Source organism: Gadus macrocephalus, chromosome 3 (genome assembly GCF_031168955.1).
Source record: "Gadus macrocephalus chromosome 3, ASM3116895v1".
Classification (NCBI taxonomy): Eukaryota; Metazoa; Chordata; class Actinopteri; order Gadiformes; family Gadidae; genus Gadus; species Gadus macrocephalus.
In genome coordinates this window covers 18,897,742-18,915,241 of record NC_082384.1, presented here as the reverse complement: position 1 = coordinate 18,915,241, position 17,500 = coordinate 18,897,742, and the positions used below count along the sequence as shown (strand labels likewise).

General features: G+C 44.5%; 2 protein-coding genes across 3 annotated transcripts in view; one reads left to right on the top strand and one right to left on the bottom strand.

Annotated features, from left to right (window-relative positions):
• ern2 (endoplasmic reticulum to nucleus signaling 2) overlaps nt 1-12,252 on the top strand; it is a 16,541-nt gene extending 4,289 nt beyond the window's left edge. The window contains exons 7-24 of one of the 2 annotated variants that reach the window (XM_060046345.1): nt 1,221-1,322; nt 1,476-1,535; nt 2,407-2,623; nt 2,740-2,818; nt 3,251-3,401; nt 3,657-3,784; nt 4,370-4,570; nt 5,315-5,438; nt 5,658-5,759; nt 6,297-6,387; nt 7,026-7,215; nt 8,607-8,703; nt 8,889-9,088; nt 9,495-9,642; nt 9,731-9,858; nt 10,078-10,201; nt 10,447-10,514; nt 10,603-12,252. In XM_060046345.1, coding sequence (XP_059902328.1) covers nt 1,221-1,322; nt 1,476-1,535; nt 2,407-2,623; nt 2,740-2,818; nt 3,251-3,401; nt 3,657-3,784; nt 4,370-4,570; nt 5,315-5,438; nt 5,658-5,759; nt 6,297-6,387; nt 7,026-7,215; nt 8,607-8,703; nt 8,889-9,088; nt 9,495-9,642; nt 9,731-9,858; nt 10,078-10,201; nt 10,447-10,514; nt 10,603-10,785 — 2,393 coding nt within the window. In that variant the 3' untranslated portion in view covers nt 10,786-12,252. Of the gene's footprint in view, nt 1-1,220; nt 1,323-1,475; nt 1,536-2,406; nt 2,624-2,739; nt 2,819-3,250; nt 3,402-3,656; nt 3,785-4,369; nt 4,571-5,314; nt 5,439-5,657; nt 5,760-6,296; nt 6,388-7,025; nt 7,216-8,606; nt 8,704-8,888; nt 9,089-9,494; nt 9,643-9,730; nt 9,859-10,077; nt 10,202-10,446; nt 10,515-10,602 lie in introns of those variants that run through there. The other variant, XR_009524706.1, reaches the window with a different exon arrangement.
• Nucleotides 12,253-12,260: 8 nt separating this feature from the next.
• Nucleotides 12,261-17,500, bottom strand: part of gna12a (guanine nucleotide binding protein (G protein) alpha 12a) — a 23,068-nt gene continuing 17,828 nt past the window's right edge. Inside the window, exons 7-9 of the mRNA XM_060046393.1 lie at nt 13,743-13,797; nt 13,173-13,361; nt 12,261-13,046 (exon numbers count right to left, since the gene is read on the bottom strand). The gene's annotated coding sequence lies outside the window, so the exon portion shown is untranslated. The remainder of the gene's footprint in view (nt 13,047-13,172; nt 13,362-13,742; nt 13,798-17,500) is intronic.

The following is a 17,500-nucleotide window of genomic DNA, read 5'->3' as shown; positions in this document are numbered from 1 at the left end:
GGAAATTCTTTTTTGCATAGGAAATTCTTTTTTGCATAGGAAATTTCCTTTCCTATAGAGTTGACCCGGAAGTGCTTGAAGAAAGGTGGTTCGAATTCTAAAAATGCTTAGGAAAGGAGCCTTGATGCTTCCTTGAACCCTCCTTTAGCATTGGTTACACCTGAGCTTCCTTTGCGAAAGGAAAGGAGATAGTGGTATCCCATAATCCTTTACGTCAGCAATATTTAAAGCAACATGCCACCAACAAAGTTTACCGACTCTACGCGAAGACGCATGAGAGACGCGGTAAAGCAGAAGAATAGAAGAGAAGAAAATACAATTGATAATAATGGATACCAATTCCAGAAACATAATTTTTTGAATATAAATGAATTCATTTATTGCTGGTTAGTAAGCACATAAAATACACCATAGGAAAAGAAAAGGCCAACTTCACATTTAAGAAAGACTATTGGGGGTGGTTAATTTCAACATCAACATAAGTTTAGCCTCTTTTTTTTCACATGTGAATTGGAATTCAAGTGGCCTAAAATATTCCCGTTGACCTAGTCCAATCTTCGTGATTCTCACTGTTGGCGATAACCTGATTGAAATCAATACGACAAGAACGCATGGATCAAAGAGCGCTAGTTGTAGTCAATCTTCGCAAAATTGTAGTTTCACACTAGAGAAGCTATAGGTCGGCAATACCCGCCGTTGCGCAATGACGTCGGTTAGGAAGAGTGGAGTCGAATTCACTTTAAACAGTGCTGTCTTTTCCTATGTTCGAAAGGAAGCACCTTTTCATCTTTCCTTGACCCGATGACTTTTTCCACAAAGGTTAAGGAAAGGAGGCATAAAGGTTAGGAGATTTGGCTATTCGTAGAGGCCTCTGGTCTAGTGCCGTAGGATTCTCCCAGCATCGTGGTTCTTTTACCATGTCTCTCATGACGTTATCCATCGAGGATAAGGAAAAAAGGTTGGGAAAGGACGAGGAACGTAATGCTTTAGTTTAGTCTAGTCGACTACAACCTGGGGAACTTTAAAAAACAACATCACAGGGGAAAATAATCAGTAATCAAAACAGGGGATACACATTGTACAAACAAAGATAAACAAGAAGTTGAAAATCACGAAGTGCATGGGGTTGGCAGAGGGCATGATGTACACACCCACTCATACGCGCATAAACACACTCACTCACTCCCTCACTCTCCGTTGTGATGTCTGTGTTCCTACAGAATACATGATCACCATGTTTGACACCAAGACCCAGGAGCTGCGGTGGAACGCCACGTACAACGACTACTCGGCGCCCCCCTACGACGAGAAACAGGACTACAGTATGTCTCCCACACACACACACTGCCTCCCGTTGGAAAACATAGACAAAACTAATCAAAAAACTCTTCAATTGATTGTTTACACGTGCCCCTCTCTCCAACACTGTTCCACACAAACAGACGCATCCTTATCTCTCTTGTCTCTCTTTGCAGGGATGGCTCATCTTGTATCCAGTGGTGACGGTCTGGTGGTTACAGTGGACAGAGAAACAGGTAGTGTGCGTGCGTGCGTGCGTGCGTGCGTGCGTGCGTGCGTGCGTGCGTGCGTGTGCTCTGAGATGATAGTGTCAGCAAATACTTCTAACTATTACTCGTGTACATTCCCGCTTTCTTCTGTTGTCTTGTGCACAATATATGTGTATCAATATAAGGTCAGTGGTTTTACAAACAGCACGGAGCGCTGTAGATGTTGCTCTGAGTCTCACGAGAGAAGGGGCTCAAAGGCTTAGGCTTTTTTTCTTGGGAAGGCTCGGAAATGAGTGCAATGTCTCTGAAGTATCTAAGAGCTGGTCCAAACAAGCAGAATACAAGCTGGTCTTCTCCTAAATCCCTTATGAGTTCTCCTCCCCATCTTTCCATGACGTTCTGCAGCAAGATCAAGGAACAGTGGTTAGGAAAGGAATAGGAAATAGGACCTTCTCTTCTCTCTAAAGTCCTTCTCTACAGCTACTTTCCTTTTTACGTGCACATCCTTCCTGGTGCGTTTGTTTGTGTCCTGTTGGTGTCATCAGTGCTTAGCCTTTAAGCAGATGCTTTTATACCAAAATGGACCCTGCATGGACCATTTAAAAGGAGGCGTCATTGCAGGACAAACACAGGTGTCCTCATTACACAAATGATGGGTCAACTCTTTTTATGCACACCAGTACTAAACTAACTTAGGCTGCATTTGGGGGCCTTAACCATGTGCCCCGGCACATCAAAGGAACAGACCCATAATTAGTATGAGTAGCGACATCTGTGCCTAGTCCTGGGATGACGCCTCTGGGAAGAGGTTACATCATGAGGCTTGCTCCAGACTGCCTGCAGTCAGACTGGACATTGGGATCGAAACCCGGCACCTTTGTGTGTGTCTTTGCGCCAGGTGACGTCCTGTGGAGCCAGAATTACGGTTCCCCCGTGGTGGGGGTCTATCTGTACTCGGGGGAGTCGCTGAGACACGCCCCCCACCTGTCCCTGGCCTTGGAGACGCTGCGCTACCTCACCTTCGCCTCGGCCAGCGACCAGGCGGACTCCCCCTCCACGCTGAAGTGGAGCTACCAGTTTGTGAAGGAGCAGGCCACTGCCCAGGCACAGCTTGTGTAAGTCGCACGTGTGTGTGCACACGAGGCCGCACACGCACAGAATTCCACTGGTCCTGCGTTTTTTAGTGTGATTGGATAGCTCATTCACACTTGGTTGATGTTCATTGGTCCAGGCCTACCCTCTATGTGGGCAAACTGGACTCCCGCCTGTATGCATCCACCTCATTGGTCCATCACGGAGTCCCCCTGGTGGTGAGTATGCGTACTTCCACGCCATTTTTTCCTTCCCTTAAATGACCCTCACTTCTCGGACACCCGTCATCCGCAAGCCGTTTAAAATTGGATCCACCGGTGACATCACAAGTTACCTCATCGTATCTCCCCTCCCCCAAAACTCACGAAAATGAAAACAATCGAATAAATGAAATCGATCCGTCTATCGTACATCTGTGTGGACGCTCGTAAACACTTTGTGATGTCACCAATGGACAGACAACAGACAGCCACAGACGCCCCACACAGGTTGGCCAAACAGGGGCCCTTTAGAAGAACACCCATGCCAGGGCCCTTTTCGTCATCATGGCTTCGCCCACGCTCCACCTGTAGCGAGGGTGTGAGACGTAGGTAGCCAGTGGTTGGGAGGGGTGACTCTGGGAAGTGAAAGCTCTCTCCCCCCCCCTGCAGCCTCGGGGCCTGACCCTAGCCCGCATCGAGGGCCCCATCACGGCCGGCGTGACGCTGCGACAGAAAGGGGAGTGTGAGAGCATGCCGTCCACCGACGTGCGCTATCCCCACGGCAGCACCAACAGCCGGAACAACCACTGGCTGCTGATAGGTAGACGCACGCTCAATTACACACACACACACACACGCGCGCGCGCGCGCACCGTGCATGTGCACACACAGCCCCACACGCGCGCACACGTACACTATACACACACCGATATAATCACGCAAAGTGTGTTTTGAAGCCCAATATTTACAAAAGTGTGTGCGTGTGCATCTGTGTGTGTGTGTGTGTGTGTGTGTGTGTGTGTCTGTCTGTGTGTGTGTGCGTGCGCGTGTGCGCGTCTGTGTGTGTGTGTGTCAGGGCATCACGAGCTGCCTCCGGTGGCTCACACCACCATGCTGAGGGAGTTCCCCGTCAGCCTCCAGCGCTCCAGAGAGCCCTTCATCCCCCCCCGGACCCCCGCCGCCTCCCACTACAACCAGCACTATGTGAGACCAACACGCACGCATACACACACACACACATTAAACACACACACAAACAGACACTTTATCACACACACACACACACACACACACACACACACACACACACACACACACACACACACACACACACACACACACACACACACACACAATATCACACACACATTAACACACAGACACATTATCACACACAGATTACATTAATAGACACCCACACACACACTAAACACACACACACACAGACACATTAACACACATAGACACACATTATCACACACAGATTAACACACAGATTAACGCACACATTAACGCACACTTTAAGACACACACATTAACAGACACACACACACACACACAGACTGGTCAGGGAGAACTCCGTGCAGACATGAACATTTGTTATAAATAATGAGCGTTAGACTGACAGACAGTCCGACGGCCGACTGTCCCACCCTTAATAACAAAAGAAGACGACTCAGAGACACAAAATAAAATCATAAATGACTATTGATTACTACGCTGTTGTTGTGAACAACCATAATAATAATACCTTTGCTTCTGTTCACTTTCTCTGTTACCGTGGTTTAGTTCGAGACTGCATCTCAGGGCCAGGGTGAAGGGGACCATGACGATGAAGAGAATGGGGTACGCACGCACGGGACGAAGGGGGTCCGGGGCAAACGGCCCTCCAGAATACTGCCCTCCTCCCTGTCCCAGGACCCCCTGACTCTGGCAGTCCTCACCCTGCTGGTGGGGGGCTGGCTGGCCTTCGCTCTCACTTACCCCTCGGTCAGTCTGCACCTTTCTCTTTTACCCATCCCACATCAGATGGTATAATTTCAACTTTTCGTGAAAGAATGTGTGTGTGGTTGGAAAGTGGTATAAATCGTATAAATATCTGGTGGATTCAACTCCATTGCCTAACATTTAGTCATTGAGGCCCCGTCCACACGGAGCTGAAACGGGCGAAAACTATCCGGTTTCGTTTTATGCGGCTCAGGAATATCTCTGTAAAGACGGATTCATTGCGAAACCGCATCGAGCTGTAGAAACGCTGTAGTAAATATTCAAGGCGCTGGTTCTCCACAGAAAAAAGTGGAGCGCGTCAAGCCTGCACGCATAAAGCCTGCGCGATGTATACAAACATTCAGTCACGAGGAGATTCAACGTTTTAAATTGAGCAGAAATACTTTTTTAATGTACAGGTAGTAATTTATTAAGGGGCTGTGTTTAAAGCTACAAAAAGAATACAAATAAAAAATAAAAATTAACGCAACTCTGACGTCGCCTAGCTGGTTGGCTTTTTTTTTAGAGAACGCATGCAACCAAAAATTAGATAGGTTATAAAAATAATAATCAATGGAATCTCAGATTGTTATTATTGTTAATCCGAACAGTTACAGTATATATCACTCATCAAAGTGCTTTCTACATGAACTCCTGACTTAAATCTGTTTATTATCCTGTATATCTGAGGTCACCTCCAGACAGCCAGCAGCTAGTGTAAAGTGTTTGTCCATTGTTTTGAACCAGCGTGCTGCCAAAGTTCAGAAGGTTCAAAGGCCGGGAGGCGACACGGAAACCTCAGAACCACTGAGAGACGACAGCCAGACGAATACACACTCCTCTCCTCCCACCCTCTCCAACTCCAGTAGCGGTAAGCCCTTTCAAAAGTTCATGCTACTCAACTTAAATGTTTTTCAGTAAGCTCCTGTTTATAAGTCACATTCCTCGAAAGAGTCCTCGCAAGAAAGTATAAAATTAAAGAATATGTAAGAAATCAACAATTTCAGGTGCTCAGGCTAAATTGGATGTATACTGTGTTGGAGAAAAAGAGGGTGGTTAGATAATGAACACCGTCCTCTTCTGTTGATAGAATTCAAGGCAGCGTCTACTGAATCTCTACCTGAGTCTCTGATAAGCAGCAATTCAGATGCAGACAGCAGAAGCAGAACCACTGGACTCCCACAAACAACTGGTGCATACCACACACACGCGCACGCGCACGCACACACACACACACACACACACACACACACACACACACACACACACACACACACACACACACACACACACACACACACACACACACACACACACACACACACACACACACACACACACACACACACACACACACGGAAGTAGTAACACATTTACACACATCTGCATAGCTACCCAGCCCCTTCCGGCCACCATTGTATGTTGTACTTCCTGGCACTTAATGTACACACTTATTGTACGCACTTAATCTACATTGCACTTATTCATAGTACTTAATTGTGTAACATCTGCAGTAGCTGCTAGCATCTTTACTGTACTGACAGTGATATATTGTTTCACTTCTTATGACAAATGTACTTATTGTAAGTCGCTTTGGATAGAAGCGTCTGCTAAATGCCCTAAATGTGAATGTAAATTTACATTTATGATCTAAGCAGTGTCTCGGTAAGACAATTGGTCATCGGTAGACGTTGAATAACATTCTTTTGTGCTTCTCTTCTTCTGGTAGAAGTGGAAGGAGATGAAGTCAACGTGGGGAAGATCACCTTCAAGCCATCTGAGGTTCTGGGGCATGGTTCAGCAGGAACCTTCGTCTTCAGGTAACCTAGCAACACAACTGGGCCTATTCTCAAAGGTTGAACCGGACAACCAAAAAGCACCGACTCCATGAAGTGTCAGTTTGACCATACGGTTCTTGACAGGGTAATCATGCAAAGTACAATAGGAATTTTACTAGCAGACCGTATTTGCATGAGCGAATCATAGTGGGCTACTTTGTTGAAAAGATTTATTATCACACAATATGTAATATAATCAATCTGAGCTGTGTTCAGGAGGAACCCAGAATGAGTTCAGGCTCCACAGCAACTGTTGCCCGGTTACTGTCGTGGACAATTAACTAATTAACGACTTGATTTTGGGCAGTCCCAACATTTCAATGCAGTCTGATTTCGTCATCGGACCAAATTCCAATGTCCTCCAGTCCAAATGAGATTAGGGACTCTCAATCCTTAGAAAGATCAACTCAATAAATGAAACCTTTTTCCAAAGTTGCATAAAGGCATAATATGCGATGTGTGTAATTATTCCTGACATCACCTTTTTGAATGGTGATATAAATCATGCAGTGTAACTACAATGCAATGGCCATTCTCGCTTCAGCTAAAACCAAATCAAATCCATCTGTTTGAACTCCCTGGTGGTTTCGGTTTGAAACTGTTGACGCTCCTGTTCGCAGGGGCCATTTTGACGGCCGGCAAGTGGCCGTGAAGCGCATCCTGCCCGAGTGCTTCGAGGTGGCGGAGCGCGAAGTGCAGCTATTAAGGGAGTCAGACACGCACCCCAACGTCATCCGCTACTTCTGCACTGAGAGGGACCGGCTTTTCACCTACATCGCCATCGAGCTGTGTGCTGCCACTCTGCAACAGGTGGGTGTTTGGATGCTGGAGAGCCTTGAAGAACCGGAGAACCAAAAAAACACTTAGTTTTGTTATGAGTGTAGTCATTTGTCCGATGATCGTCATCATAGTAATCTATGTCATTTTATCACTGTAACGGAAATAAGTCCCCAATTTAGAGGAAAAGTGGTTAAAATCCTGTGTTTTGGGGAAAAACGTTGTGACATGAAAACATGTGTCTGAGCCAGGTGTCTGCATGTATGATGAGTATTCTGATTATGCACGAGCTAGTGTTCAGTGTACAAACCCCCCCTCTATGGTGGAAGCAGATAGCGTTCTTTCCTTGGGGTCTGGGGGCCTTTTCCGAGGCATTCAGAAGCCACGACCAAGGGGCGCCGGTGGTTTGTGTGGACGTGCGGAGCTCTGTCCGGGCAGCGGTTGACTGTGGCGTCTGTGAGATAGTTTAGCTTTTCAAACACACATCGTATAACGCTACGGTGTGTGAATGGTGAAGCTCTGTCTGAGCAGGGATTTATTTAATACCCGCGTGCGAGGGTAAGGCTAACAGGATACGTATAGTATAACGCTACGGTGTGCGTGAATGGTGACGATCTGTCTTAGCAGTGTTGTATTTATGGTCGCATCCGCTCCTAACACCTATAGTATAAAGCTGCGGTGTGTAGCGCATTTCATACATAACATCGCTTATTATATGTTCATACACAGCAACAAACAAAAAAAGTATCATAAGGTTGGCGGGATAACACGCCCCCCTCTTTCAATCCAAAACAATAATCTTTGTTTTGGATTGGATATAATCTATATTATAGTGTTGGAATTCCATCTGAAACAGTGGGTTCACTGGTGGGTTCAATGGTTCTTTAAATGAGATGAGCTGAAGGTGGCCCAGAAATATAGATGGTCCACACACCTGGATCGTCCATTGGTTCAAAGCAATCAGTCATAAGGTTGAAGGTCGTAGAATAGGGTTAAGGTGATGGTACAGGGTGGAGGGTAGGTGGATCTGAAATAGTTATGCGTAGAGAAAATGGTTAACCTGAGGCAATAGAAAGGGTTGAAGCTGGGGGAAACAGTTATGATTGAGGCTAGGTTGAGATTATCGGAAAATATTTGAATACACGTATAATTATTATGTTTTTTTCAAATCAAATAAACAACTTCCTTGCATTGGCCAACTTTGACGATAGGATTATCTGGTGATAAAACTCTGGGATAGCAAAACCAATGCCAGTGTTTATTATTAGCTTGTGGCACTAACTGTACTCACTTTGGTTTACTTGTAAGCGGATCCTAAAGTGTGTGTGTGTGTGTGTGTGTGTGTGTGTGTGTGTGTGTGTGTGTGTGTGTGTGTGTGTGTGTGTGTGTGTGTGTGTGTGTGTGTGTGTGTGTGTTCCCTGCAGTATGTGGAAGACCCAACCGGCTTCCCTGGGCTGAGTGCAGTGACTCTACTGGAGCAGACCATGTGTGGCCTCTCTCACCTTCACTCTCTCAACATAGGTCTGACACACACACACACGCACGCACGCACGCACGCACACACACACACACACACACACACACACACACACACACACACACACACACACACACACACACACACACACACACACACACACACACACACACACACACGTCCGCACATTCTCCGTTCTTCATCCCCCTCTTCCTCTCCCTTCCTCCAGTCCACCGGGACCTGAAGCCGAGGAACATCCTGATCTCGGGTCCCGGGCCGCTGGGCCGGGTCCGGGCCCTCATCTCAGACTTTGGGCTGTGCAAGAAGATGCTGGACGGTCGCTGCAGCTTCTCCATGCGCTCAGGGATCCCCGGGACTGAGGGATGGATCGCCCCTGAGGTGCTGCGAGAAGCTCCCGGAAACAACCCGGTAGGGCCCTGGGACGGCTCCAAGGAGCTTAGAACAATGGAGCATGGAGGACTAGACCGTAGAACACTAGACCTCTTAGAACAGTGGGCCTAAGAACACTGGACTATAGAACACCGGACTATAGAACGCTATGCTTTAGAACAGAGGGCCTAAGAACACTGGACTATAGAACACTGGGCCTTAGAACACTGGACTATAGAACACTGGGCCTTAGAACACTGGGCCTTAGAACATTGGGCCTTAGATCACTGGACATAAAACACTGGACTATAGGACAGTGGACCTGTGAACACAGGAAAGTGGATTGATAAACCTTAGCAAACGTTTCGATTTAGCAGCCTTGATCTATTTCCATCTGGATCTACTAAAACTGTCCACCTGTCCTCTCCATTCCTCTCCTCTTAAGACAGCAGCGGTGGATGTGTTCTCAGCCGGCTGTGTCTTCTATTATGTGGTCAGCAGGGGGCAGCACCCCTTTGGCGATGCACTGAGGCGTCAGGTCAACATCCTGGCAGGAGAATACACACTCTCACACTTCATGGAGGATATGCATGGTGAGATATTGTGCGGGCTTGTGTGTGTGTAAGTGCGTAACTGTGTGTGTTTGTTTTTCTGCAACATTAAGCTTTTCTCTCTAAATAGATGATGTCATAGCTCGGGATCTGATCGAGCGAATGATAAGTGCAGTGCCGGAGTCCCGCCCCTCGACTTCCTGTGTGCTCAAACATCCCTTCTTTTGGATTCCTGAGAAGCAGCTACTGTTCTTCCAGGTGAGTTTGGTGACTCATCCAAGATGAATTATTAATGAATTGCAAAAGACACCATTTTACACTTCACACATAAAGCGTGTAGATAATTCCCATTGCGATACACTACAAACATACAAACATGCAAAACGTGTGTGTGTGTGTGTGTGTGTGTGTGTGTGTGTGTGTGTGTGTGTGTGTGTGTGTGTGTGTGTGTGTGTGTGTGTGTGTGTGTGTGTGTAGGACGTGAGTGACCGTATAGAGAAGGAACCAGGGGAGGGGGCTATTGTGGTGAGGCTAGAGACCGCGGGCAGAGCGGTGGTTCGAACCAACTGGAGGATGCACATCTCTGTGCCTTTGCAGACGGGTATGCACTCGCTCGCTCACTCACTCACTCACTCACTCACTCGCTCGCTCACTCACTCACTCACTCACTCACTCGCTCACTCACTCACTCACTCACTCACTCACTCACTCACTCATTTGATCAGCCAAGCATTAACAGCTTTAATCCCCCCTTCCTCTATATTATCTTCCCGTGACAAGAGTATTCATTTAATCTAATATCATATGATCTAATCTAAATCAAATGTACGATTTTTCCTGTCGCAGATCTGAGAAAATTCCGGACTTACAAGGGGAACTCGGTCAGAGACCTTCTGAGGGCCATGAGGAATAAGGTGAGACGACGACTACACCCAAAACAAACGCTTTGTTACTCAGGCCGTGTTCGTGACCGTGGCGGACATCTTTTGTGTTTCACAACAGAAGCACCACTATCACGAGCTGCCCAAGGAGGTACAGGAGACCCTAGGCGAGGTTCCAGAAGGATTTGTCGGTTACTTCACCTCGCGGTTTCCACGGTTACTGCTCCACACCCACAATGCTTTGCACATCTGCGCCCATGAAAGACTATTCCACCCTTACTATTTGGCTCCTATTGCCAAGTAGCATTCACTAATGGCCCCGGGCACAGTGCGAGTTTTACACTTCCTTGAATGTTTTTGTACTACCAGAGGTTACATGCGCAGTATGTTTTATTTTTTTAACAATCCTTGGATTTTCAGAGAGTGATTAAGGACTGGTGGGGGGGAAAACCCACATTGCACATCAGGTATGTTTTGGAAATAAAGTTTAAATTTCTCTGATTCCAAGAGCACTCCACCAAGGGCTGAATTTTAAAGCGGCTATCCATTTTATACATTTGAGGTATTTGCCCTTTCTACCCCTGACAATAGTACTTTCTCTAAGGAAAAGACCTCTCTCAAACAGAGGTCTTTTCCTGTCACGGTATTGCCGACATCAACCACGCTTTTAATTTGAAATATTTCAGACGCAAAGTGTATTGGGTGATTTGCATCTGCATGGTATTTGCGGCTCCACTTGTATTGAATGTATTTTCATTGTTATTTTGGGGGCTCTTTGGTTACTGATGGTAGTTGTTATACACTGACCGAACCACATGAAAAGACTATTTTTTACCAATGACAATAGGTTGATGTTGTTTATCTTACACTGATGCCAGAGAATGAGGGGAATAGAAATCTATTGTTAGATTTTGTGATACCAACCAATTTTTTATTAATGCTAAGCTTTATACTCCAAAGTTTTATGTACAGAGTTGTTGCTAGTTGCTAGTTGATGTGAGCCTATGTAGACCTATGAAAAGCCCTTTTGATGAGAACTTATCTGTACTGTACCGGTCCTAGGAAGGTGTCGAATTTACGAATGAATGAATGTGTCATTTACTAGGGGTGGGAATCTCTTGGCACCTCACGATTCGATTCCGATTATGAGGTCAACGATTCGATTCTGAAGCGATTATCGATGCATCTCGATGCATCTCGATTTTTTGTACATTACATGCGTGATTTTCAAAAATATATACATACGTCTGGGTTTGCTACTCAGAGTTTGCTAATCACTTCCTACTTTTGTGATGATCATTAAAGACATCAACAGATGAATTAACTTATCTAATATTTCACAAGAGAGAAAGCTTTTGTCACAAATATGACTTTCTATGAACAATGCAATAATCAATGCAGCTTGCATTATAACACATTATGGAAGCATGCAAAAAAATAGGTTTCAGTTTTATTTTATTTCTAATCTTTCTTTTCTATGTCATTCAAGGAAAAGCTGCTCTTGAATCAGAAGGAGTTCACTCACTTGGCCAATAGACACTGAAGATAAATTCAATGATTTTAAAATTACAAAAATGATCCCTCTCTTGCAAACAGAATGTTGCAGCAGGCAAAAAAAAAAAAAAAAAAAAATTGATATATCTGCATCGAGACAGAATCGTTCTAGCGAGAATCGCGATGCATCGAAGACTCGATTATTTTTCCCACCCCTATCATTTACGCAGTTCTATAAACACATTTTTTGGAGTGAATAAATTGATGCTCTAATGAACCAACGTGTTATTTTTTGGATAAAAACTTTATTTCATCATCAGGTTTGATCGATCGTTATTTAGGAAATAGAAGAAAAGGGCATTTGCATTAAATTCTACATTTTATTAATCAGAGCACTGAATAACAGTTGCTATAATAAGAAAGACAGGGTTAGATCTTTTGATTACAGTGGATTATATTCTCATAATGTAACACAGACAAAGGTTCTCAGGAAATACAGAAATCCCCAAATCTTAGATTAGCACTCTTTCAGATTACCATTGCAGTGATTCCTTAAAGCACATTCTCAACTTTTTCTACAATTACAATTGTTATCACCAAATCATCAAATAGCTTTCATAACTCCCAACACCACCAAATGTAGTTTATTATTTCGATCAAATAGCAATTAATGACATGAATGAAAACTCCAGCCAAAACCGAGAGATGACAAAGCAAACACATACTAGGTATGCGTTCATGGCACTGGTGTAGTTATCTCAGTTGGAACTGGGAGTGTAGAATTTGCAACAGCGAGGTTGCGATTTAGGGCCTGTACCTGTAAGAGAAGAAAACCCTTCCTTTCCTACCAATTCTGCAGCTATGTGACCGGCTCACTATCGATCTCACTATAGGAACTCTGCAACCTCCCAAATAATCATCTTTGCCTCTAAACCCGCCGTCACTGTCCCAAACCTGCAGGCTCAGGTAGATCATCCGGAACCGCGAAGCAAAACTTAGAGTCTGCCTCCAGTACGGGTCGTTGTCGTTCCGGATGGTGCGAGTCTCGCGAGTGGTCCCTCCAGCTGTCACCTAAACGAAACAATGCAAACGATGTCCGACAGACAATTTCAGCCACACCCACTAATGGAGATAGACAATCCACCGACTTTTACTCGTTTGGTAACATTTGAGAGCAGAAGCAGCCCTGGTTCTTACCTTGACGTAGCCGTCAGTCCTACCGAACCAGCCGTCCCCACGGAGGCCGTTTGCATGGCTCAAGGTCACGCTCAGAACTGTTTTGCTGAAAACCGGGGATGGAGCCAGAATGCTGAGGCCCAGGGCTGAAGCCAGCACGGTGAGGAACAGGAGGAGGCATAGGCTCAGCTTCATCTTTCCTCAATGACGCTGGTGGTGTAAGGGTGTAAGAGAGATGATGAGGAAAAAAGATTGGGGTCAAAATGATCAGGAATCCTATAAAGCATTCTGAGCAGCAATGTTTCTATTTCAAGATGTATTTAATAATTAATAGATGAGTTAGTTTATCTCAGGTAATTCAACACATTAAGATGACTAGTCAAGCTAACCTGACTGACTTTAATGGAGAACAGAAATTTTAAGGAGCACATATTGGCTGCAGCATTGTTCACGGAGAAAGCCAATACCTTGACAATGGCTCCTGAACTCTGATGAGATATCATGGTCGATATATGGATACATTTGTTACATATTGTAGCCTACCAGTCTGCAAAAAAACATGCTTAAATTATATGATAAACGTTGACTCACCTGTTAATGGCTTCTCTCAATGTTTGATGCCCTGCTGTTCTCCACTGCTTTTATGCTTAAAGGAACAAGGAAATAACCGTAAATGCACAGTTTGATCCTCCTATTCTAATTAGTAGTTCAACTTGTTCATCAGGTTAGGTAGCCAGCCCGTCTGTCTGATTATTTCTGATGAAGTTGGCTACAAGGCTCTTATCTTGTGAAAGTGTGTTTTGAACATAATTGTATCAGTGATGGGGGGTAGGCCTAAACATCTTGGATGATATAGATAGGAAATATGTACGCTTTTCAAGTGTATCCATCTCTGCCTCTGTGTAAAGAATAGTGGATCAACCAAACCTCAGTGGTTTTTAACTCGTATATATTGATTATTATATTCATGCATGATTCTTCAAACACAAATATAATGAAACACAAATTTCTTATTACTTGTACTTAAAAACTGTGTGTGAAGTACACACACAGTTTAAAAAGGTGTATTGGAAACCAATGAGGAGCCAATTACCAATTAGCAGCCTCAAACAAGGTGTTGTTCAATGACCAAACCAGTCATTCCAAAGTAGATATGTTCAACTGGAGACACACAAAGGCATACTAAATGAATGCATTGGATTTAGTTTATTTATAGTTTCATGTCATTCTATACGATTGAGCAACCCATACACAGCAATAAAAACCTTTAACACCCAGGCAACTTAGTCTTTAGACTTTAGACTTTAGATTTTATTGTCCCCAAGGGGAAATTTTTCTTCACTTCACAGTACATTGCATATGTGGGCCGCACGCCGACAGACAATAAACAGAGACAAATAAACATCTACACAGATCTGCATAAAACGTCTACACAGAGTAGGACTGGGGGTGATTTATCTTGGCCTTTTATTAAGTGCTGTTATGGCTGCAGGCACCAGGCTTTTGCCGTAGCGAGCCCTCCTGCACAACAGGGACCTATACCTGCGTGCAGAGGGCATGACAGTGAAGTGGCAGTTGAGAGGGTGTGTGTTGTCCTGTGCTATTACGGATGCAATGCATGAGATGGCCTTTATATTGAGTTCTGAGAGTGTGGGTGTGGGGAGACCAATTAATTTGGCAGCTATATTTGTGACACGTATAAGTTTGGCCCGGTTTTTGACAGTAAGCATGTTAAAGAAGCAGGTGGAACAGTAGAGCAGAATGGGTTGGACAATACTTTGATATAACAGAAGGAGGAGATGGGGGGCAACATAGAGTCCTTTGAGTTTGCGGATGGCATACAGTCTTTGGTGGCTCCTTTTTTGAATGTCCGTTGTGTGCTGGTCGAAATTGAGTTTATTGTCCAGAGTGAGTCCAAGGTATTTAAAGCTGTCAACTGTTTCTACTGTGTCATTGTTGATGAGAGTGGGGGGCTGGGGAGATGGGTTACCTATTGTTATTTCTTTTGTTTTGGCTACATTGAGATGGAGGAAGTTATGTGAGCACCATTGGGTGAATTGAGTGACAGTGTTGTGGTAAACTGATACAGAGTTATTGTCTGATAAGAGGGCGAGGATGGCAGGGTCATCAGAGTATTTGAGGAAGGTGGTGGTGTGGGAGGGGCTGGTGCAGTCGTTGGTGTACAGGGTGTAGAGGAAAGGGCTAAGCACACAGCCCTGAGGGGCTCCTGTGTTGGAGATGAGTGAGTGAGGGTGATGTGGTTGTGCCTACCCGAACAGCTTGCCGTCTGTCACTGAGGAAGTTGTGCAGAAGATGGAAGTTCCTGAAAGATGTTATCCGAAAGTGATGAATCTTCGGTAAGGAATCTGATTGTTTCACTTTGTTTTGATTGTCTTTGAAAAAAACATGTGCAGTACAATGAGTTCTTTTGTTTTATTAAAGGAACCCTTAACCTGCCCTCGGATGATTGACATAAAGTTATTTGTTTGGTTATTCTATGCTCAACCACAACATACCACAAATATGGACAGAGGCCTGTTTCAGGTAGCTGGTTTAACATACTCTGAGTTTAATCCTGCGCTCTGAGTTGGTTGACTCAGAGTTCAGGGTTGAAAAGCAACTCTGGGTTTTCGGTTTCAGAACAGGTGATCAGCGTTGGGTTAATCAACTCTGAGTATGTTCACTCTGGGTTGAGGGCATGCCTGTTGACTATAAAGAGCCATCATCAATGGATCTCTGATAACATGATCAAACATGGAACAAAAGCGTAGATCCACTTACTTTTCCCCCACGGAATTGGAAATTCTAATGAACGCGTATGCCGAACAGTTACCCATTTTAACAAAAAAAAAGCAATTCCGCCGCGGCAGCAAGAGCGCGAGAGAGAGCTTGGCAGTAAATAGCTGAACAAGTCAATGCATGAGTAAAATAAATTAGTAAAATAAAATAAGAGGAAAGTTTAATATCTTCCACTGATTCAATATGTAAAGTGTGTGTGTGTGTGTGTGTGTGTGTGTGTGTGTGTGTGTGTGTGTGTGTGTGTGTGTGTGTGTGTGTGTGTGTGTGTGTGTGTGTGTGTCAATTTACGCAACCCCGAGTTGCCCCACGAGGACTTGGCAGCAAATGAAGATGAAGTACAAAAATATAGTTTAAACAGGTAAACTAATGTTTAATTGAAATCAAACAATTGTGCTGTTTTGCCTGCTCTACCTAATTTAACAGCTATATTCAACATGTGATGGGCCTATATTTAAGCAGTAAATGTAAGTAGTACATTTCCCAGCCACCCCAACACTGCCAATATTTAATAGGATTTAGATATATTAGAAGGCTACACCTAGGCAAAATGCATTATATATATATATATATATATATATACACGTCTTCAAAATAGCGCTTACTGAATATTAGGGTAACATTTTCCTCCATGTTAGCAAATCGAAAGAAAGCAGAGGCCTCTGCAGCCCTCACAGAGGCTGAGGAGATGGCCCTCAGCCAACAGAGTATGCGTCCTGTGGATGAGGGCATCACTGGGGGGAGCTCCTCTGATCCCCCCACCCCCCAGGATAGAAGTGCCTTTATAAGAGGTTGGTTATTCAAAATAATTAAATATGTACACGCAACCCAGCGCGTTGCAAATTAGATGGGGCAATATTCTGGCTCAAGTAATAATTGCACTGTCTAATCATCTGATGGCGTCATCGCCCTACTTGAACCAGATGCCCTCACCAACTTCCATGCAATTGTAACAATTCAAAAGATGCAAAAGGATGCTTTGGAGATCCAAATTTTGGAACATAAGTTAAAGGTGGGGGAGGTGCAAACTGGGATACTGTTCTCTGCTCTAAAAATATACCCAATATAAATTACTTAATTTTTTTTGTGCTTTCAGGAAATAAAGGAATCCTCATAAAAAGTAGATTGTCTTTATTAGAACACGGGCTGTGGTGGGACAAGTTATTTTGTTGAACAGATTACTCAAAGGGTTTTATTTCAGTGAACAATGCAGACGATTATGCTGAGCATGTGCATGTAGAGAAGAACAGCATCTGGTTAAAAGCAGTACCAGGGTCTTTTCTGCCTTGCATTCTTAAAATGAGTTTCTTGACTTGCAGCAGTTATAGGTCCGTGGTTAGTCAGCTACTCTGATCATGGGAAAGCCACAACGTTGAAGTGACTGTAGTACAGAGCGGGTGGGATGCACGGGGCGGATCATTCGGCACATGCGTTAATTGCGATAAAAAAAAACAACTTAAACTTAAAGCATTACCCCGGTGCGTTTGACAGTTAACATGGGGGCTGAGAAGGTGGTCTAAATAAATGATAGATTGCGCTGAAAAACGATAGCG